The 24,673-nt window shown below is 36.2% G+C and overlaps 1 protein-coding gene across 1 annotated transcript in view; it reads right to left on the bottom strand.

Annotated features, from left to right (window-relative positions):
- Nucleotides 1-24,673, bottom strand: part of ds (dachsous cadherin-related 1) — a 428,813-nt gene that overhangs the window by 39,360 nt on the left and 364,780 nt on the right. The window contains exon 2 of the mRNA XM_069500114.1: nt 2,222-2,399. Coding sequence (XP_069356215.1) covers nt 2,222-2,399 — 178 coding nt within the window. The remainder of the gene's footprint in view (nt 1-2,221; nt 2,400-24,673) is intronic.

Below are 24,673 nucleotides of genomic sequence, written 5' to 3'. Positions count from 1 at the left end.
TCCACAACATTAACTTTCCACTTTTTTGGGAAGGAAAACAATGTTAATCATGAGAAAATACATCAAGTCTTTTAAATTTAATGGAGTGAATGAAGTGAATATGCTTTACAATATCTCAATTTTGCTTTGTAAATTGGAGTAGGCGTGGCTTATGGTGCTGGTATACGCAAAATATACACTCACGAAATACTAGCTCGTATGGAACCGGACCGGAATGTAACCGGAGTGTATGTAGGCACAGCCTAAAGTAATAGTTCGGTCTTCTCGCTCCATAAATCAGGGGTGGGACAAGAGGCCGACACTTTTGGAATTTATTCCGTTGCCATTTATTCTTCGGCCATTTCGCCGGTGCTTTATTTCAAGCTGTACATGTATATGCATAGCTATATCCACACAGGCATACAGGCACTGTCACAGGCAAACTTATTGCTTCCAATTGATAATGAATGGGAGGACACAAAAAATATACAGAGGGGCATTCATTGTTTCCCTCTTTAATGGTATGAGTAATACGATACACTTGACATCGGGTGTGTAGCTTTTGAAGATTTACTCTCAAGTTTAATTCAATCAATAACACTGTGGGATTGCGCTACGTGATATTGGCGAAGTAAATTGTACTCGGTTCAAGAAACTGACAGTCAAAAACCCTACAAATGTATCTAGTCTATCTAAATATATAAAAGGATAAGGTGACTGACTGACTGATCTATCAACGGCTAACGCACAACTCAAACTACTGGACGGATCGGGCTGAAATTTGGCATGCAGATATCTATTATAACGTAGGCATCCGCTAAGAAAGGATTTTTGAAAATTCAACCCCTAAGGGGGTAAAATAGAGGTGTGAAATTTATGTAGTCCACACGGACGAAGTTGCGAGCATAAGCAAGTTTGTTTATAGATAAGTTTGAAAGACTAAATAAAAACTTAAGTAGATTATGATTGTTTAGAATACGCCCAGCTGTGGACGTCTATTGGTTGATGATGATGATGATGATGATGAGAATACGCCTACTATCAGTTGATAACAAATGGGTAACAGTATTGGTTTCAATAATTATAATCACCTATTTCTACTTTTTCTAATTCCTAGTTAATCTTTTTACATAATTATTGAAGGCACAAAAGTTAAATTTTATTAATATCAGGGTTTTTATTGATTTTATCATAATCCTTTTATGGTTCAGGAGAGGTCATTAAGGTGACGCAGGACGCTCGACCGAAATTGGCAGCGCACGTGGGTAACATGTTTGCTTTTCACATGACATTGTATGAGAAAGTTGAGAGGCACGATGATTTTCACCGAAATCAAGCGCGCGAAAAGGGTTTAAGAAGAGTATTTTTGAGAAAAAACTGCTGAATTTATGTTTGCAAAGTAAAGTTATTTCAAGTAATGAATAAATAAACTACGTCTAATGATAAATTGTTTTAGAATTTTCATATCCCTAATCTTATTTATTTACATCCAAAGTTGTCATTAATTTAGTGTTAAAATAGGAATCTTTTGAGCCTCGTAACTTTTAAATCAATATTTTTTTCAATGTTTTATATATCAATAAACCTAGATAATGACTCGATAAATCGATACAATTCTTAGTTTTGTGCGTACAATATCGAATATTGTTGTAATTTCCCTCCTACGTTTGTATGAAGAAAGCACTGAACTGAGTCCCCTTAACCATCAAAATATAGCACTAAACAAAAGAAGACCATTTTTGTTTATCTGAATAATCTTATAATACAGATTCTAATTTTGAAATTATTTAAATAATTTTTATGGTTCCGTACCTCAAAAGAAAAAACGGAACCCTTGTAGGATCACATAGTTGTCTGTCTGTATGTCTGTCTGTCAAGAAAACTATAGGGTACTTCCCTTTGACCTAGAATCATGAAATTTGGCAGAAAGGTAGATCTTATAGTAGACATGAGGGGAAAAATCTCAAAACCGTGCAAGAAAAAAATTAAAATGTGTAAATATTGCTATTTTCAACTTTCAAAGTAAGATTACTATACCAAGTGGGGTATCCTATGAAAGGTTCTTACTTGTACATTTTATTTATTATTAGGCATAAAAGTTTCTGATTTATCGTGCAAAATGTCGCTAAAATACGATTGTAGTACGGCACCCTCAGTGCGCGAGTATGACTCGCAGTTGGCCAGTTTTTTAATTTGCTTTCTAGTTGTTGAAAATTTATTAAGTAGGTTATAAAGTAATTACCTCTATCAGTAGCAATAACAGGAAACTCGAAGTCACTATTGGTCTCGTGGTCCAAAGGTGCGGAGACGCATAGCTCCCCTGAATCTGGCTTCACGGAGAACTGAGGCCGAGCCAGACCCTCGCCCAGGGTGTAGTTGACTATCGCGTTCACGCCGCAGTCAGGGTCTATCGCTGACATCTGGAAAGACAAAGAGTAGAGAATTAGAACTTGGAGAATCAACCTTCTTGTGGCAATCTGGAAAATGAATGAAAGAAAGAAAGAAAAAGTATTTATTTTGGTACACAAGAAAATGATAAAATTATCATTGCGATTGTCTTTAGCATATACTTAGTCTAAATAAATAAAAGGAACAGGTGACTGACTGACTGACAGATCTATCAACGCACAGCTCAAACTAATGGACGGATCGGGCTGAAAATTGGCACGCAGATAGCTATTATAACGTAGGCATCCGCTAAGAAAGGATTTTTGAAAATTCAATCCCAGGGGGTGCAAGAGGGGTTTGTAATTTGTGTAGTCCACGCGGACGAAGTCGCGAGCATAAGCTAGTAGTTAATAGAATTCTAGGCGATTTAGCGTAGTTTATGAAAATAAATAATACCTATAATGATTCGTCAAGTTAGTTTTAAAGTGATAATAGCGAAAAAAACACAATCTAAAAAGAATAAGGTAAAAAATGCCGTGTTAAGCTATGCAAAGTCTTCGATAACCATGTCCGAGGATTGCCAGCGAAACATTAAAAAAAAATATAATCCTTTTAAATGAATAGTCAACAAAATATATTTATTAAGCTTTTGCTGATTTATCATGTGAATGGAGCAACAATATTTCAAATATTCAAATAGAAAATAATGAAAATAAGATAAAATATGAAATAATCCATTTAAATAGTCAACAAAACACACTTATCAAGCTTTTGACTAAAAATGTAACTACAGCCACAATTTAACGTAGTTTTTGAAAAATAGTAAATTGAAAGTACGATAAAAACAAAAATAATGTAAGTATATCCTTTTAAATGAATAGCCAACAAAATATAATAAGCTTTTGCGGATAAAAAATGTGAGTGTAGCCTGTAATAATGTCCAAACCGTAATTCTATTACAAATTGGAAATAATAATCGTAGTAACAGTAATTCGTTGCACGGCTCGATAAATGAAATATGATAATAATACTATCATAATATTAAACTCTATTGTACAACGTGCAACATATAACAATATTTTGACTCAATTTTCTGTCGTATTTTAATTAGCATAGGTTTTATTTTAGATTGTACACGTATGGTTGTGTAGTTAGTCGATACGCGAGCCTATCACTTTCGGATTTCCTTTGCAAATACACAAATAATTGTCTAAGCCCCGTCCTCTAGATAAGAATCGTAATTAATAAAGGTTTATTTAATTCTGCAAAATTGGCTTCCTGTGTGGTCTGGGCTTAAGGCTCGAGAAGACGTTTAAAGAATGTTTTATCCTCTGATAAATTGATAGGTTTAAATGGTCGAGCTGTTATGCCTGTTAGTTGTTGTTGGACGTATTTAGCTGTACTGATAAACTGTTCTACTCTTTATAGGACGGAAGCGGTGCTCTTTGTTGTTTTTGGTCTTTGATTTAAGCAATGTAGTTAAATAATCTACAGGATTCATTTACGGCATTCAACTAAATTAGTGCCTACTTTGAATTCCTAGTGGGGATCTATTTTATAGTGAGTTTACGTACGTTTTGAAGCGACACATTTTTTGTCAGATTTAGTACCTAGGGGTATAGCATTCGTATACTTTTTAGGGTTCCGTACCTCAAAAGGAAAACGAAACCCTTATAGGATCACTTTGTTGTCTGTCTGTCTGTCAAGAAACCTACAGGGTACTTCCCGTTAACCTAAAATCATGAAATTTGGCAGGTAGGTAGATCTTATAGCTGACATTTGGGGAAAAATCTGAAAACCGTGAATTTAGGGTTAGATCACACAAAAAAAATTAAATTGTGGTCATGAACTAATACTTAGTATTTTCAACTTTCAAAGTGAGTGACTATATCAAGTGGGGTATCATATGAAAGGTCTTCACCTGTACATTCTAAAACAGATTTTTATTTATTTTTATGCATCATAGTTTTTGAATTATCGTGCAAAATAACGAAAAAATACGACTTTAGTACGGAACCCTCATTGCGCGAGCCTGACTCGCACTTGGCCGTTTTTTTTACTATAAGTCATGTAAAAACAAACTAATAGATATTTCAAAATAATTTCAATGCTGCTGGATTACCTAGTTATCTGCTTTAGTGATGTTTAGTGTTGATGCAAAGTAAGATGACAAAGCTATGATGAATTTCCCAAAAAAATGAAATCGTACGAAAGCATCCCACACGGGGGGTAGCTTCGTACATCGAGTAGGGTACATTCGTACATAGTGGAAAGCCTTCAAAATATGTCATAATAGATATCATATCATAAAATTAACACAGAATCAACCTTAAACATAGCAATAATAACCAATATGGTGTATATAAACAATTTGTTACAATTTAACCATTATAGTAACGCGCGTCTCGTCTCTTTTGCCTTTTGTTTTCTCTCTTGTTCTTCTTTTCATCCCTTTTGCTCTTTCCTTTTCTATCAGTCTATTTTTATCGGGATTATACATCATATCCTTAATTTTCTGGAAATTTTCCTTTCTTTGTGTCTTTTTAGGTGCGATTCCCATTCACTTTAGGCTATTTAGGCTGGTTGCATAATTTCAGGCGTCATCATCCCACAGATCAATCAATCAGAAACAGGCTATTATATAGTATATTCAATTTATATAATATAAAAATGAATCATTAAATGTGTTGCTCATCGCAAATCTCGAGAACAGCTGAATCGATTTCGCTAATTCTTTTTTTATAATATTCCTTGAAGTACGAAGATGGTTTTTACGGAGAGAAAAATTTAAAAAATTTGAATCGACTGGTAGGCGGAACGAAGTTCGCCAGGGCAGCTAGTTTTTAAATAATATATAAATGATTTGTGTTTCTTTCGTAGTAGCAATCAATTCAGTTTTCAACATTGATGCTGTAATGCGCAGGAGTTTAATAAACTACTGCAGCTATAAATAAAGTTTAGATCCAAAATCTTGATATTTCCAAATGTATTTCGATTGCATCGAAAATAAAGCAATTTGACACACAAGGTGTTAAGTGGCCGCAAAAACGAGGACCACGCTACATTGTCGATAATTAGCCTGAAATCATCTTTTTCTCTTTATCGCGCTATACCATACCATTGGCGACAAAGTAATTTGTATCTGTCACGTAAGATACAGAGAATTTTCGCCTTTGAGATTGAGTAATTGGGCATATAATTGCGTGCCCGGATTTAACAGAGGCGTGTAACTAGTGTCCAGGTATGCAAGTGACAACGCCTTCTGATTAATTGCGTCCGAGTGTAAGGTAAAGATAAATGGCTGGGCTTGCAAAAGTGCATTATTTTTATGCAAATATAAACTTTATTCACATGTCATACGTTCTTTTATGCCTTGCGGTATTAGAGAAATGTTAATATTAGTCATTTTACAAGTTTCCCTCTTGTCTTCATTGGCATGAATTATTTAAATGATATTTTTTATTATTGTAAGCTCAATTAGAATTATTATCGTTTCCTAGTTGGTATTATATCTCTCCGAGCTGTACAACTTCATCTTATTACGACGACGTGATCAATTGCTTTTTGATTTTCAAAATTATTAAACGCAAAACTTTAATTTACAACTAGATGACGCCCGCGACTTCGTCCGCGTGGATTTAGGTTTTTAAAAATCCCGTGGAAACTCTTTAATTTTCCGGGATAAAAAGTAGCCTATATCCTTCGCCAGGATGTAAGCTAACTCTGTACCAAATTACATCAAAATCAGAAAGTCTCCTCTCAGACTAGAAGGGTTTGGCCATAGTCTACCACGCTCCCATCTCCCATTGAGAACATTATGGAAAACTCTCAGGCATGCAAGGTTTCCTCACGATGTTTTCCTTCACCGTTAAAGCAAGTGATATTTAATTCGTCACCGCATAGGAGTATGAAAAGAATTTCTCATTGGCTTTGTTTTTAGCGTCGATTTTAATCTTCAACGTGTTAGCGAAAAAAAGTATTAGCGGCTGGATTAAACTTCCTAATTGAGACGTGTGAGACACAAAGTAACACTTATAAAAACGTTTTAAACACACCGTGCTAAGCGAGTGTGCAATAAATCTTATTGTGGAACCTCTTATCTCTTATACTGAGGTAGCTCGATAATAGCCACTGTCAACTTGCTTGGAAATTTAAATATAAACAACTTAAGTACTCCACTATCTGTTTTAAAAGCGGCCGCGCGCCACTATCGCCGGCCCGTCATATTTTGAAAGGCTTAACGGTCGATGTTTTGGTATCGACTATATGGACGTGTTTCCTACATTATTTTATTATTTGCCGTAATCCAATACCGTAGAGCATAGATTAATTATTGGTTTCGCTAATGCCGTAGAGCTTTGTTGGAAAGAAGTAGGCGTTACTTTGCGGAAGTCCTATTCGGAGCTTCAAAGTTTGGAACATCGGCGCAGCCGCAAAGTTGCCGTCTATCTGTATTCTATAGGATATATTTTAGAGTGTGTGCCTAAGAACTTTTTGATCTAGGTCCTCCTTCGCCTTTCTACTATCGTAGCGCAAGGCATCGTCAAGGTCTGCACCCTTATTTGAATTTGTCGAATTTCCACGTAGGGAGCAATCAGTGGCGTGCACAGAAGTTCAAGCCAGAGTATGCATTTAGGTATAAACTTATTTTACGGCAGGTTATAATGAAAAATAAGCATTGATTTATTACAATAAGGGTAAGCAGTGCGTTTATGCTTCTATGAGCTGCACGCCACTGGGAGCAATTGCCCTCTTCGTTGCTAATACGAACCGCTAGGCACTCTACTGACCAGCCCCCCAATTGTGTAAGAATAACCATTTCATGGCTATCGCAATCTTCTGCCATTTGATTGGTTCATTCGCTGTTTACATTATTTCACAGCCAATCAAAGGGCAGAATTCTTGACGATTGCGATAGCCATGAAATGGTTATTCTTACACAATTGGGGGGCTGACCACCAAAACTGATGGGATTTAGAAACTGTCGGTTATAAATTGACATTGAAGGTACCTACTTACCAAGTAAAGACTTTTTGAACTCGAGGACCCTACTCCTCAGCCCTGATGCTGTAAGGAATTGCATTCCTAAATCGTGGTGATCCCACGGGATTTTTGAAGAATCATGCTTTAACATGTTTTTACGAATTTGGGTACTGCATCCTTGCATCTCCGGGCTACTATGGATAGGATTGTCCTGGAAAATCAAAAGTTCCCACGGGGTTTTTTAAAACTAAATCAACTAAACAAACGAGCCATAACGAGTTTAAATTCTCTCTAGTAAATTTTTATCTGTTAACTTACTAAACAATTACTTAGATGTAATTCCAGAGTCTAGTCCCAGCACGCAATAATTTTTAAACTTGAAAGAAACATTCCAGCAAAAATAGACTCTGTTCATCACAATCGAGGTAGACCTAGAGAACACCGCAAAAGTGATTGCATATGAATAATTTATAGAAAACAATTGCTATACACTTGCTTTTGTCCGAGTAGTATACCTACGCGTCAAATTGTAGTTGTTTAAATTCAAGGGGCGAAGCAAGCTCTCTCATCTAAATAAGGTTGCCGCCTAACCACAATATTTCTAGAGTATGCTGCCATTAATTTTTTTTTTTAGGATGACATATTTTGTAAGGGGCTTTTACAGATGATCTATATGCCAGCCCCATCGTTACAAACTAAATTAAAATCAAACTACATAGTTAAACCTAAAACTATTACAATTTGAGATATACACTAACAAATTCATACACTTTCATTTCCGAATTATATTAAAATGTATTAATGGCCTGAAGCTGTGGTAGCCTAGTGGTTAGGACGTACGCCTTCCAATCGGAGGTCGAGGGTTCGATCTCGGGCACGCACCTCTAACTTTTCGGAGTTATGCCTTTTTAAGTAATTAAAATATCACTTGCTTTAACGGTGAAGGAAAACATCGTGAGGAAACCTGCATGCCTGAGAGTTCTCCATAATGTTCTCAAAGGTGTGTGAAGTTTGCCAATCCGTACTTGGCCAGCGTGGTAGACTATGGCCAAAACTCATCTCACTCTGAGAGGAGACCCGTACTCTGTAGTGAGCCGGCGATGGGTTGATCATGATGATGATGTATTAATGGCCAAGTAGAAAATATGATTTACTAGCTGATGCGGACTTCGTTCGCGTGAAATTAGGTTTTTAATAATCCCGTGGGAACTCTTTGATTTTCCGGGATAAAAAGTAGCCTATGTCACTCTCCAGGTCTTTATCTATACTCATGCAAAAAATCACGTCACATTTGTCTAGTAAAATATATGTGGCTTAACTTATTTTAAATACTTAGGTACCTAGTAAAAGTGTTAATAGTAAATGTCTTTATGTAGCGGGGAGCCTTATCCTACCAGTATACAGCTGCCTTGTTTACTCGCAGCAAAAACGTATAAATAAATGATTTGTAACAAAAATAATAAAGATTCCTTACCCAGTTCGGCCGAGCTAAGGGACATTGTAATTCAGCCTGATTGGCACACAATAATGGAATCAAACATAAGCCATTTAAAAATTGTCCGCGTTAAAAGGAAAAAGGGAGGAGTAACACTTACGACGGTCGCCAGAGGGTCTTTTTAACCCAGTAGCTGGATTTATTGGTTTATATTTGAATAAAGTAAGTTACGCACTCATCCGATCTCATCATCATCACCATCAACCGATAGACGTCCACTGCTGGACATAGGACTTTTGTAGGGACATCCACAGTCCACGCGCCACGGTCTTGCGCCGCCTGAATCTAGCGGTTCCCTGCGCCTCGTGTGATGTCGTCCGTCCACCTAGTGGGAGGTCTGGGGGGGGGGATGATGATTCTTGCTAATTTATACTTACACTAGCTTATGCTCGCGACTTCGTCCGCGTGGACTACACATATTTCAAACCCCTTAGGGGTTGAATTTTCAAAAATCTTTTCTTAGCGGATTCCTACGTCATAATACCTATCTGCATACCAAATTTCAGCCCGATCCGTCCAGTAGTTTTGCGTTGATAGATCAGTCAGTCAGTCAGTCACCTTTTATATATATAGATATGGGTAGTGATGACAACTTATAAGTAACTATGATTAAAATCTATGGGTCGAATATACCCCCTGGTGGTTGCAAACGTTCTAAGAAGATACTCGAGTATTTCAGCGTTAGGCACAAATAAACTGGACTACGGACAATACCAGCGCCCAGTTCAGAGGGATTTGTAGAGCCATTAGTTGTTGTAGGATGAAAATAAACTCACGCGAGTTTCAAGTCTATGCTTTCTCGTATAAAGTTTATTTTTGCTTGAAGTGTATAATTAGTACTGTAATTAAATATGCGGGGAAATATTTCGAGAGTAATTTCAACCGTATAAAGTTACTTTCACTGATTTTAAGGAAAGTGAATATTCCGAAAGATTTATTCTATATCCAGTATTTTCTGCCTTTGGCACGGAATATTTTGTTGTTACTGATTTATCTCAAATCATGCAGTAATAGTTGAATCACATAATAAAGGAAAATAAAACTGAGTTGTCATTAGGTTAAAATATGATAAGATAGGAAACAATTAAAATGATTCTTAAGGGTAGGTCACCCCTTAGGGGTTAAATTTTCAAAAATCCTTTCTTAGCGGATGTCTACGTCATACCTAATAACTATCTACATTTTGAAATTAGACATGTAGATTATTAGTTACTAGCTTATGCTCGCGACTTCGTCCGCGTGGACTACACAAATTTCAAACCCCTTTTTCACCCCCTTAGGAGTTGAATTTTCAAAAATCCTTTCTTAGCGGATGCCTACGTCATAATAGCTATCTGCATGCCAAATTTCAGCCCGATCCGTCCAGCAGTTTGAGCTGTGCGTTGATAGATCAGTCAGTCAGTCAGTCAGTCAGTCAGTCAGTCAGTCAGTCAGTCACCTTTTCCTTTTATATATTTAGATTAGGTATGACGTAGACATCCGCTAAGAAAGGGTTTTTAAAAATTGAACCCCCTAAGGGGGTAAAATAGGGGTTTGACATGCGGATGAAATTGCGGGCATAAGCTATACCTATTTAGTTATCATTATCTTACCCTTCAAAGCTAAAACAGAGTAGGTACCTACCTATGTATATTCATTCGACGTGTATTCTACTTTGCGAAGCCGCAGGAAAGGAAGCTGATTAAAATAAGTAAAGTACATTAACATTAGAAAATAGTTGTAATTAAGAAATAAAATACCCCACAAGTTTTCCATACTATCTACACTTTTTGCCTGTGATCATTAAAATAAACCTAAATAGGTGCATTCACACACTGAAATGCGTTTAATAGTTAATTTTGTTCTTACTCATGTAAAAGATCAGTGTTCTAAAAAGGTAATAATGAGATATCCTGTCGATTTAGAAACCGAAAAAAAAACAGGTTCAAGTCGGACGGAGTCATAGATGTTCATTATCGTATAATTAAGTAAAAAATCCGTTGAGTGTTAAGTGTGAGTCAGGATCTAGTGATATGGTTCCGTATACAAACTAGTAATGTGTCATGACTGACATTTATATATCACTAGCTGACCCGCCCCGGCTTCGCTCGGGTGGATTTTAGAAAATCGGCGTGGGGGTAGAGTTTACAAAAACCCTGAAATAGGTACCTACATACTTTTTCTATTGTAACCGAAACCCCAAATATAAATTTTCATGGAAATAACTTGAAAAATGACAGACTTTCATACAAACTTCCATACCCTATTTAACCCCCTTAGGGGTGGAATTCCGAAAAATCCTTTCTTAGTGGATACCTACTCTTTACAAAGAACACACCCTCCAAATTTCATGTCTCTAGGGCCAGCGGTTTAGGCTGTGCGTTGATATATATGTCAGTCAGTCAGTCATATATACGTATCAATATATTAGCTTTATGAAAAATACACAACTTACTTTGTCAAAAAATTTGTATGTCAGGGTCTCCTGACTGGATATGTTGGCTTAACTCTCTATTGTCAACACGTTGTCTTCCCATATTCATACAAATAAAATATTTCATTTCATTTCATGATTGTTTGTTGTAAAGATCTAAAACTTTTTCGTTTAAAAATGTAAGACTAAATACGAGGACCTAAGTACTTGCCCTAGATAAATCAATATTTGGAAATTATAAGACTCTAAAATTTAACACTATTATATACCTACGCGACTTCGTCCGCGTGGATTTAGGTTTATAAAAATCCCGTGGGAACTCTTTGATTTTCCGGGTTAAAAAGTAGAAGTATGTCCTTCCCCGGGAGCAAGCTATCTCTGTACCAAATTTCGTCAAATCAGTTGAACGGATGGGCCGTGAAAGGCAGATAGACAGACAGACATACACAGTAGCATTTATAATATTAATTAAGTATGGATATGGAATATGGATAATATGGAAGTATGTATTATTAAACTTTGCATTATCAGATGTCCCATAAGAACTTAATGTATATACAGATATATAATAATTTACCAGACAAAATTCGTAACATAAACAATGAAAATAAATTCAACAAAATATTAAAAAGCTTTTTATTAGAAAAGGGCTACTATGCCGTAAATGATTTCCTAAACGACGAACATAAAAATAAATAATAATATCGGTCTCCCTACCAAATTGCGACACCCAAACTGGATATCCATATGTACATAATTAAGATGATGTAATTATTTATGGAAATTCAATAAATGAAAATTGAAATTGAAATTGAAATTGAACTTTTGATAAAAGGAGAACAAGCTCTAAGCGTTCCGTTTGCTACTATTGAGGTAGGGAACCCTAAAAACTACGTATTGTGAGCAGATAATGAATAGTGGTACAGGTTTTGCCCTTTTCTACTTGTACTCATATAGTTAAAGCACGAACAGGTCGCGATATGTGCAGAAAAAAGTTACATATCACTTTAAATTGAGGAACTATCATTAAATTTTATAATGAGCTTTTATATGGCGCGATATGTCGTACGGTTTTTTTGTAAAATGTTACATGGGTTTTTTACAAGTGGATTAATTTAAAAAGTTAACATTAAAAAGTCAGTGTTATAGATATATTTTTCAAATAAAATAAATAAAAGATGATAAGTAAGTGGGTACCGGAATGATCTGAAAGATTTCCGAAGGACCGATAATAAGTAGGTACTTACTTAAAAATGACTTTCGTTTTTTTTAACCCACCTAATTGTCTAAAATGTTTCTTAATTAAAAAATAATACCTTAAACTTAATTAACAAATCACAAATGTAAAAATTCTAATTATATTCTTTCTATTTGTTATTGCAAATGCATGGTCCCTCTTCATTGGCAAAATTCACAACAAAATGTTGCAAGCTGAAAAATTTGTTTTAATTCTGTAGGTAGATAATATTTTTATTATCTTATAAGCCGACGTAGAGCCAAACGATAAAGTGCATTACCATTTAGCTCTAGATTGTCAGGTTAGCCTTTAATAAAATAAAAGACAGCTTAATTATTTAATTTAATTGAAAGACTAGAACTTGGTCTACAGGTATAATATTATGTAAGACGGAGTAATTGGTGTCTGCGATACGTCACAATGTCGTCAATTATAAACGACCGATCGCAGCTCAATAAAAAACAGCTTGTGTGACAAAGCTGTCAAGCTGTCCTGCCTAGTCCGAGGTAGCAGAACGAGCTGTTTTTTGTAATACATCAATCAGTTGCACAAACGAGTGACAATTTCTATTAAGTGTCATTGCACGTGACGAGTTTTTCACGCGCAAGCAACGCGCGTTTTGCGGACGCATATCTAGCTACAGCGCGAGCGTTGCAAACGGCATTGCGAACGTATGCAAAGCTAAGCGGGCTGGATTACAAGAAAAGATAACGCTCGCAGTGCGTTTTATTTGTGTCTGATCGCTTCAACTGCAGGTAAAAATGTCGCCGCATGTGAATAAGCCTTTATTCGTATTAATGCTCAGGACTAGTACTTTGATTACATTATAAAGTAAAATAGAATTGATTTAAATAACTTTAAGTTTTTTACTGTTTACAAGTTTTCTCTGTCTGACTTTATCTATTCATTAGCCTGCATACGTCGACTACAGGAAATAGACTTTTTGGACAAGGAAGCGTAAAGGACAATGCTCAAAATGTATGGAAAAAACGAATATAATAAAATGACTAATCATATTTTCCTCCGAGTATATTGTAGAAGATAGGTATAATGAAAAATATTCCTATTTTGCGATCCAAGCGTTACAAAGTTTTATTGATTTTAGTATCGGCGAAAATGAAGAAGCCCCGTTAAAGATGTTATAGATCTACAAACATTTGCACATTTACGTCCAACAATGTACAAAAATATGCCTCATTTAAATTACCTATAAATAAATTGGCTCCTTTTAATTACAGTTGCTCACTGGCCTTTGCCTCTTCGTACAATATTAAGTTTCATTGTCTCGCACGATTTGTTCTGTTTGGTTTCATCGGACGGGCAATGCGTTGGTTATTCGATCACATATCGGTTAAAAATACATTTAATCCTCAGTATCTAGTAGTTCTTTTTTGCTATAGTATTCAAGATGCATGAGAACTAAGTTTTATTACTAGTTATAGCCTGCAACTTTCGTATAAGTAGGTACCTAATTTATCTGGTTCAAAAGTAGAGGTGCTTTTTAATTAGTGACTGCTTTCAACGCAGTCCCAAAAGTTTGATAAGCTTATCGAAATTTTTCGTAATGTCATTTTATCCAGCAACCCTATTTTTAAAGATAGACCAAGAATGGACCAAATACAAGTGCGCTGGAAGAGGTGTGCCATACAAAATGTCATTTATTTTAATTTTTATCCGAGTTCGATAAATAAATCTAGCAGTTTTTTCGTTGTTCTCTATCTGGGTCTACAAACAAATTTTATTAATATTTTTTTTAATTTAATTTTTTAAATGATCTTATAACTAGTGATGATTAGGTATGTATTATTATTTTATGAAAGAGCGATAAATTTATAAAAATAAAACAACTATTAACGGATAAAATATTTTACATCAACAGTTCAAACCCAAGTTTGCTCTATCAAAAATAAAACCGGTCAAGTGCGAGTCGGACTAGCACATGAAGGGTTCCGTACCATCGTACCTACAAGATTTATCAATATATTTTTTTACTTGCGTGGCGGCCATTTTAAATTTTTGCATTATTTGTTATAGTGGCAATAGAATTACACACTCTGTGAAAATTTGAACTCTACCTGTTACGATTCATGAGATACACAAGGTGAAAAGACAGACAGGTGGACAGACAGCGAAAGCTTTAGTCACAGGGTCCTGTTGCCAACCTACGTACGTAACCCTAAAAAGTATTGTACAATAAACGCAACAGTACACAATAATATATCATGCAATAAAAACTAAAATTACCTACACCGTGTTATTCGTGAAGGGTCAATTTATCTTGTACAATGTAATGTACACCGGCGTACATTACCCACACGTATGCGAAGACAGCCTGTGAAGTGTGAAATGTACCGTCAACAGCAAAATAAAATGGCTATTTTCATACAATGGAAGAGAGCGGTGTTTTTAAATGTTACATTACATATATGTTCTGACATTTGTAATACTATTTTTTTTCTTTGTGACTAAGTATTTGATGCGACTAATTTTATCAAAACTATGTACCTACACGTTGTTAGGTATATCATAACATATTGCATGCTAATAGGCAAAATTTGGCTGTACCTTTTTGTTTTTGTAACATCTCCACTGTTTACCCAGATTCGCGATAAAGAAATTTGTATTTGTAAATATTATGTCTTTTATCTTTTCACGGCCCGCGAAATTTAGTACAGAGACAGCTTGCATCCCAGAGATGCAGCTTTAGGACACCCTCAATGAAATTGACTGAAGATCTGAAGGATTCACTGAGAGCAGGCTGCAGGTGAATTGTTGCAGAACAAAACTACGTTCTGTTGAAATCCTTGCAATAGAACTACTTATCAGTGGATATTGTCGACGGAAACTCTCGTGGATGCACTGGGAGATGGTGGACTGAAGCGGAATCAGATGAGTTCTATTGAAATCCTTGCAATAGAACTACTTATCAGTGGATAATGTCGACGGAAGATCTCGAGGATGCACTGGGAGCTGGTGTATTGAAGCGGAATCAGATGTGTTCTATTGAAATCCTTGCAATAGAACTGTACATCAGCGGATACTGTCGATTGAGATCTTTCTCAAGAATTCTCTGGGAGCCAGTGGATTGAAGCAGAACACGACTACGTTCTCTTGAAATCCTTGCAATAAAACTGTTTATCGGTGTACAAGGTCGACTGAATATCTCAAGAATTCTCTGGGAGCCAGTGGATTGAAGCAGAACAAGACTACGTTCTTTTGAAATCCTTGCAATTGAACTGTTTACCTATCGGTTGTACACGGTCGACTGCATATCTCAAGGATTCGCTGGGAGCCAGTGAATTGAAGTGAAACAAGACTGTGTTCTGTTGAAATCCTTGCAAGAGAACAGTCTATCAGTGGACATTATCAGTTGAAAGTTGGCACCTTCACAAAACTAACATTAATATCATATAACTGAAACTGACCTTTGTAAAGCCTTTGCAGTGAAAAGTTAAACCTGTGCTGCATACATTGACGGAAATGTAACGTGATACCCGTGCGGTCGACCTGGGCAATCCTCGATGAGCTTTCATCATTGAATTAACCACTACGGTTAAATGAGAATATACTATCCCTGCCTAATAAACTTGTATCCTGTCTCTCTAAGTATTCCTCATTCTTTAGGGTCGTAGCCCTTTTACATTATTAGTCCCATCGTGACTACAACTGGGTCGAAATATCGATATTTAAAAATCATCGTATCGAATCGTGGTACGTACCCGTTATAGTATACATTATAATCTGTCGGATAAGCATTACGAAAATAATTTAATAATAAGTTTAAGTAGTTAGAGAAGTAGAAGCAATAGAATATATAGAGTAAATAAATATAATAAATAAATGTTTTATTTGCAAAATTGTGGGCATAACAAGTTAACAATAACACAATAGTCCCTTACACAATCGACTGTCACCGACAGTGTGCAAATATTTTGCTTGAATTTAATATTAACATAATTATACATTTATAATAGAAATCGAAAACTTTAGTCACTTAATTATACTCGTATATAATGTCAAACAGTACAATAGACAGTAGACTGTAGATGCCTTACGGAGTGTCATTTTTCCGAAAAAAACCCCTAAAAATAAAGATTAAAAAACTAGTAAAACTACTACAGTGCGACAAGGCTATCTTGGCGTGTGGCAAAAATCGGAACCAACGTTGCCGTCAAGTGTCCCCTTTGTTCTTGTTTGAATATTCTAAGACTTTGTTCTCCAACAGCGCCTCCCTGTCAATGTCATTCAGTATTTATTTTACTGAAAGGCTTTGATAGAATTAGGAGAGTAGCTGTTGTTAGAAACTTGCAAAATCTCGGTGAAAAAAGCTACAGTGTTTATTTTAATCGAAGACTGACTGCATTATATGTGATCAAACCTGTTGTAGTGAAAAAACTCGCTTAGCAATAATAATTGAACTTAGATAAAAAATGCAGAGTTTTTAACATTTCTTGCCATCATTATTTTTGTATCTTTAGGGTCCCCGTGTATATTTAGAAACGTTTTCATATTATACGATCCGATTTTGAAATATCGGATCTATACCTGCTGGACTAAAAGCCCGCGATCTTCGTAACGAAGGTCTGGCCCTCGCGGGCTTTTTCTCTACCTATACGGTCAACAGCCGAAATTTTCAGAAATCTAAATATACCTACTATAAAAGGAAAAGGTAAAATGGCCGGCTGATCTGTTCGCACAAATTGACTTTCTCTGGAGGCAGGACTTCACACTATATAATTTGTTAATACCTACTACGGTTTTGTTAAGTTAATGAAGATTATTCATTTATTATTTAATTACATCTCAAAGTATTGGACGAATCGGGCTGGGCTCGGGATTGGAGTGGGATATTTAGCTATTGGGATATAGACATCTGCTAAGAAAAGATTTTTGAAGACTCCTAAGGGGGTAAAATAGGGGCTTGCGGACGAAGTCGCGGGTATAAGCTAGTTTTACAAACATTTTAGAAACTGCCATAAACTCAGCCAGTCAAAACAATAGCGATTGTAACAATAAAAAGGCTGTAAGCGTTGCGTTTTGAGCAAAGTGTCAGGTGAAAGAAAACATGGTGAGGAAATCTGCATGCCTGACAGTTTTTCTTAATGTTCTCAAAGTCTTCATCCGCAGTTGGCCAAACCCTTCTCATTGCCCTCTCACTGTGTTATTCCCGTTGAGTCACACCTCCGTGAATAACATAGTGACACAACGTAAATTTTTTGGATTTTTTCCCCGTTGAGTAACACTGTGACTCAATGGGATTTTTTCCCCGTTGAGTCACACCTGCATATTGCGTGACCCGTGGTCAGTAGTGAGTACGGGTGAGGCGATGGGTTGTTGATGATGATGATGATATATCGCATATATCGTATCGTATAATGTAATTGGTCTTTAGACCCGAAACAACCGACACGTATCATATTTCTCCAATTTTAAAGGCGTTAACATGTAAGAGGAAATTAGAGTGACGTTAATCAGTTGATCGCTCAAGGCGATAATAATATCACCTTATAGTGAGAGAGCCAGCGCGTGCCAGACCTTCGTTATTTTATAAAACCTGAAAGTTTGATTGAAATGAAAGAAAATATAAAAAATTACAACCATGATCCAAACTTCATAGTCGCTGATCGTTCCTCCCTGTGCTGGGGACAATTTTTTTTTTAATAATATTAGCCAAACTATATGATTTTGACTAATATTCCCCTTTCCCCTCCAATTAAGCGTAAAGCTTGTGCTAGGAGTAGACCTTACGACAATAGTGCAACGGGTGGGGTTTCAACCGGCGATCTTTCGTTTTTCAGTCCGCTCCTTTAACCGTTGAGCTATCGAGGCTCTATACGCAGAGAAACTTTCAGCTTTTATAAAATAGCGAAGGTCTGGCACGCACTGGCTCTTGGTCCATTAGTTATTGATACGTACGTTTAACAAGTAGGTATTCGAAGAGGTGTGGGATCATCCGGACGCCCCGAATAGGATGCCAAAGTTTTATTAGGCACTATGAGACACTAATTATTTATTTTATAACTAGCTGATGCCCGCGGCTTCCTCCGCGTGGAATTAGGTTTTTTAAAAACTTTTTGATCCGATTTCCGGGATAAAAAGTAGCCTATGTCACTCTCCAGGTCTTTGACTATATACCCATGTAAAATATCACGTCAATCCGTTGCACCGTTGTGACGTGATTGAAGGACAAAACAACACACTTTCGCATTTATAATAAAGGTAGGTATTGATTTTTTTAATTTCTTAAAGTGTTTCATTGTTTCTATTGATGTCGATTCAAGATCAAACCCAGAGCTCCCTCACTCTAATTCACTCTGGTCTGAACATTCGGGAGGTCGGGGTTCGATCCCGCGCACGCACCTCTAACTCTGACTAGCGGTGAAGAAAAACGTCGTGAGGAAACCTACATGCATGAGAGTTAATCCATAATGTTCTCAAAGGTGTGTGAAGTCTGCCTATCAGACTTGGCCAGAGCGGCGCGTGGCGGTCGAGACCCGTTCTCAGTAGTAGACCGGTGATGGGTTGAGCATGATGATGACGATTAAAAACTAATTCTTTATTATTATAGAAAGGTAATAAATAAATTCTCGCAAGCCACCTGATTAAAACGATATTACTTGTGTATTGAATCGAACGCTCCACGCGAGTTGATCTCTGTGCTTAGTATGAGATTCTACATCTCACTAACATTGATAGAATTCGAGCGTCAAAACACAATAACATCAGAGTAGAATCTCATGTCAGAGTGAACAAAAAATAAATAAAATTTATTATTTCTATACCTAATAAAAAAAATGATTTTATTATAGATAAATATTAAACTATGTTAAATATTAGACTAGTGAAATCAAAGATACCTAGTCATTACAGAGCCTATACCTAGCGTCAAATGTAGGTAACATTTGAAGCCTGTCAGTGTAGATGAAGCCTCGACGTTTTGTTACAAGTTAATAATGATAATAATCTTTCTGTACTTTATGTTTCTGTTTGTTCGGTTATTTTATATTTCTGTTGTTTATTTAATTTAATTTATTTTTGTTCCTGTTACTTTAATTTTTGTTTGTTGTTTCTGTTATTCTATCGTTTGTTGCTGTTACTTTATATTCTGTTGTTTATTTTATTTTATTTTTTGTTGTTTCTGTTATTTGATTTTCTGTTACTGTTACTTTAATTTTTTTTTGTTGTTTCTTTTATATTATTGTTTGTTGTTTTTTTTAAAATATGATAAAAATGAGAAAAATAAATAAAACGAATGTAGTATAATAATCTTTATTTTTCACACATTAATTTTACATTGACAACTTATTACAAACTTGTTTCCTAACTGTCGTGAAATGTGTCCATACTAAGCACAGTGCTGAGCGAGATCTGACGAGATGAAAAACTTCTATCCAGACTGGTTATGAAAATGTACCGGCGTGGGCCGACACACAAGTTATTGAACAGCCGACTTACAGAATAGGTCGGGATTGCGCTGTATTAAGCAATTAGTGAGGTACTTAGCTTTTGTTATAGGCACATTTCGTGTACTGGTTTTTTGTCGGTTGGTAATTTCATGTCTCTCCATAATGTTCTTAAAGGTGTGTGAAATCCGACAATACATTAGAGAGAAGACCCGTGCTCTGTAGTGAGCCGGTCATGGGTTGATTATGATGATGATGATGAAGCAATTAGTGATGTACTTAGCTTTTATTATAGGGACATTTCGTGCACAGTTTTTTCGGTAATATAATGTCGTTTTTGAGTAGCACGTAGATCAATAATTGAAACTATCAAAATCGTTATGAATGATCATACTTCCTCATCCGACCACTTCTCGGCACCTTCTTAAGGTCATCAGTCCAGCGGGCTGAAGGCTGTCCCACACTGCGCTTGCTGACCTATGTCCCTCTCTGTTCTTTAACTATATCCATGCGAAAAATCAGTTGTTCCGTTGCGATGCGATTGGAGGACAAACCAACATACTAACAAACCAATAAGCCAACAAAAAACACAACTTCGCATTTATAATATGGGTAGTAATACAGTTAGGCGTCGCGGACCTCACCTAGTCACTACCCATTATAAATGCGAAAGTGTTTTTGTTTGTTGGTTTGTCCTTCAATCACGTCGCAACGGAGCAATGGGTCGACGTGGTTTTCTGCATACGTATAGTTGAAAACATGGAGAGTGACATAGGCTATCCTATGATATTTTTGTCCCAGAAAATCAAAGACTTCCCGCGGGATATAAAAAACCTAAATCCACGCGAACGTAGTCGTGGACAAAAGCTATAGTCAGTACCCTTCCCTGTTATAAATGCGAAAGTGTGTTTGTTTGTTGGTTTGTTGTTTTGTCTTTCAGACACGTCGCAACGGTGCAACGGATTGACGTGATTTTTTGGGTATAGATAAAGACCTGGAGAGTGACATAGGCTACTTTTTATCCCAGAAAATCAAAGACTTCCCGCGGGATTTAAAAAACCTAAATCCACGCGAACGAAGTCGTAAGACAAAAACTAGTATCCAATAAATCACATTCGATGGCTTGATTTGAATCTGAGACTATGTTGATTTTAGCTCCGTTAATTACCCACACAGAATAATTAATTAATGCACAGTTCGTTCAACTTCGGTGAATTTTAATGAAGAGATAAAACTTTTCTAGATTTCTAGATGGTAATTAATTTTTGGCGGCATCCGCATTGAGGGTGTTTATATTATACTAGCTTATGCCTGCGACTTCGTCCGCGTGGACTACACAAATTTTAAACCCCTATTTTACACCCTAAGGGTTGATCTTTAACTATGAGATTTTAACATTTATGAGCTTAATAAAATATGTCATAGGTACTGCTAATTTCAAAAATATTTACTACAAAACTTCTTTACAGACACTTCAAAACTGACAGACTTTCATACAAAATTCAAACCCCTATTTTACCCCTTAAGGGGTTGCATTTTGAAAAATCCTTTCTTAGCGGATGCCTACGTCATAATAGCTATCTGCATGCCGAATTTCAACGCGATCCGTCCAGTAGTTTGAGCTGTGCGTTGATAGATCAGTCAGTCAGTCACCTTTTCCTTTTATATATACAGATTAGTCGAAAATTGGGGAAAAAAACCATCGATGTATAAAACACAATTGTATAGGCATGAAACAAGTACGTAATTTAAAATGTTTTTAAAAATGTTAATTTCTGCGGTTTGCCCTGCTGTATCATGTCTGTTATGTGTTAAATAATAATAATTGAAGATTTTTTTTGAAAATCATAAAATGACGCGCATACCTACAGCTGCCAGATTTTTCAAAAAAAAAATATTCAGTATCCTCGGGATGATATTGCAAGGATTCTGACGATACCCCATACATCAAAATCAAATCCGTTCAGGCATTTAGAAATTATGGTACCTACAACTAGCCGCGTGCCCGCGTGGATTTACGATTTTGAGTTCCGTGGGAACTTTTTGATTTTCCGGGATAAAAAGTAGCCTGGCACTCTCCAGGTCTTTAACCACCCATGCAAAAAATCACGTCAATCCGTTGCTCCGTTGCGACGTGATTGCAGGACAAACCAAAGTATAAACAAGCTAATAAACCAACAAACAAACACACTATCGCATTTATAATATGGGTAGTTTATTGCATTAGTGCCTGCCTTTGAGGAAATATTGGCCCCGATTCTCTAGTCTCTCTCTCTAAACTAAATTTAGAGTATCTGCATCCTTTTCTTTTTACTAATGCTAAAAAGGGAACGGAACATGACTTTCACGTTTAAAGACTCTAAATTTTAGTGCACAATACAAAAAACAGTAGGTTCGCGAGTACGTGCTAAAATCACGGGTTTTACCATCTAAAAATTAAATTTAAAACTGTCAAACTGTGTCTGTCCTTTTCATATTACATTAGTAAGAAGAGCATGCGATACTCTAAAATTAGGTTGTGCTCAGAATTAGCCCCATTGCCTGCATCAAACAAACGTTGCTTCTTCTAATTCAAAGTTAAAACTCTTGTGAAGTTCTCATGGTTCCGTCGCTCTAGAAATCTCAAATCATACGCCGTCAGGGATTAAATAATAATCGGCTTCGAACGTCGAGGTTATCATTCCGGAGATTAGGTTCTACTCTTGACGTAGCGACGCCATCTTGTCGTTCGAACCGTATTAGTTCCGTCAAAAGTTGATTGGAAAAATCGTAGAGCGCAAAAAATATCCTAAGTATAGAAATAGAAATCGAAATATTTTTTATTCAAATATTTTCAGTTTTGAATTATGTATATACCTTTTATTAATTTAATAAATTTTCAGTTTTGATTTATATCATCATCATTATATACCGTAATGATTTATATACCTTTTATTATCTAGCTTAGTTAAGTATCTAAAAGAGGAATGTGCAACATTTAGATAAACTCAAGAGAGTTTCAGGATGTGAAGCGGAAAAATGTACAATTATTATTTGATTGAAATAAAGTAAAAAAATAATTTTTGAATAACCAGCAAGAAACTCGGTAGTTGCTCTTTCTTGTCTCATTAAGTTACTTTTTAAAATTATAAAGATCCCATGGAACTTTTTTTTTTTTCTCTTTATTTTAAAGCTTAGTCACTAAGTGACTATGTCGCTTCGTAAGGTAAACAATAAACACAAAATCACCAAAATCTTACCCTCTAATCTTAAAATAATTTTTAACTAAGTAGCTTATATAATAACTTGGCCTGATCACTCGCAGGGAAAGAAAGAAAGGTAACACAATTAAAAATATTTAAATTAGAATCCAAAATATTACACAAACTTAACCTGAATGATTCATTCCGAACACACTCCAGCAACACATGGTATATATCTTCAATTACTCCACATGTGGAGCAATTGGGAGATTCTGTTTTTTTAATAAGGAAAGCAAATTTGTTCGTTGGAATGTGTCTGGAACGAAGTCTAAAAGCTATAGTTAGGTCCGCTCGACTGGTTTTATATTAATCGAACCAACAAAACCTCCAAGGTTCGGACTGCATCGTCCTGTACCAGATGCCCTTCTCTCTGGATCGCTCATCAAAATACTCGTTCCAGAGAGAATAGCACCTCTCTCTTACATTCCCAATAAGATCTGAAAAGTAAGGTTCTACCGCCCATGGAACTTGAACACTAAATCCACGCGGACGAAATCGCGGGTATTATCTAGTTACATAATAAATGATACTATCTACTTATACTGACGAAAAAATATGCGCATGCCTCAACCAATAATTTGTATAACAATGACAATTAAATGTACCTACCTAGTTACCCAACATACTACTGACATTCATACAAATAATTACATTCATCATTCAAATTGTAACAAGTGTATGACAATACCAGCTTCTATGCTATTTATAAATTCAAATGACGAAATTCATGTATAACTACATAAAGCTAAGTGTCCACTAGCGATAAAACTTTCAGAATAAATTCATTCAAGTAACTTCATTGTGTAAGCACTCACAGCAAGTCGAATAACGTACTATGATATTGTGTAACTGCCCATGGGCGTCGCGACTCTCTAAGCTTCTTTAACACATCATAATCTATACCTACTTATTCTGATTTCTGTGAGATAATCACTCAGGCCAGCAGCTATGGACGCCTAATAGCCGGACACCCCAAATCGCCAAGCTTAGGCATTTGCTTAGCATAAACCCTCACCTAAGTAGCCTCATTCTGCACATTGTGTTGATTACGTGACGTTTGAGTCAACCAATCGCTGTATAGAAGCAGGCGTTATTTTGCGGAAGTCTCCGCTGAAACAGGTCGAATCTGTATGGTGCACACGAGGCGAATAGTGCGTCGAGTGTGTTTTGGTATTTGTGTGGTGCTGCGTGGTGCGGGTGCGTATTGCTTGCCTGGTAGCTGCTTTTTCCTGCATGGTTAGCAGTGGGAGGGCGGGCGGAGCATTTCGCATGCTGCATGTTGCATCATACAGATTCGACCTGTTTCAGCGGATTATAGCAAGTTAAGCTTTTGGTTCATTGTATATCAACCAATCGCAACAAAGTATTCTCCCCTGTCCCACGCCAACATTTAACGATTTTGTTTTCATTCAAAATTTTGGTATATTTGCTTTGTATGTGTACTCTTGCCGTTGAATTCTCTGTGGCCAGCGTGCGCTTAGCCTTATTGTATAACCAGTCTGATATAATCCGAAAGTATATAAGTATGACTTA

Source organism: Maniola hyperantus, chromosome 8, assembly GCF_902806685.2.
Source record: "Maniola hyperantus chromosome 8, iAphHyp1.2, whole genome shotgun sequence".
NCBI classification, from domain to species: domain Eukaryota; kingdom Metazoa; phylum Arthropoda; class Insecta; order Lepidoptera; family Nymphalidae; genus Maniola; species Maniola hyperantus.
Note: the sequence above shows the minus strand (reverse complement) of the source record. Positions and strands in the feature narration are given on the sequence as shown.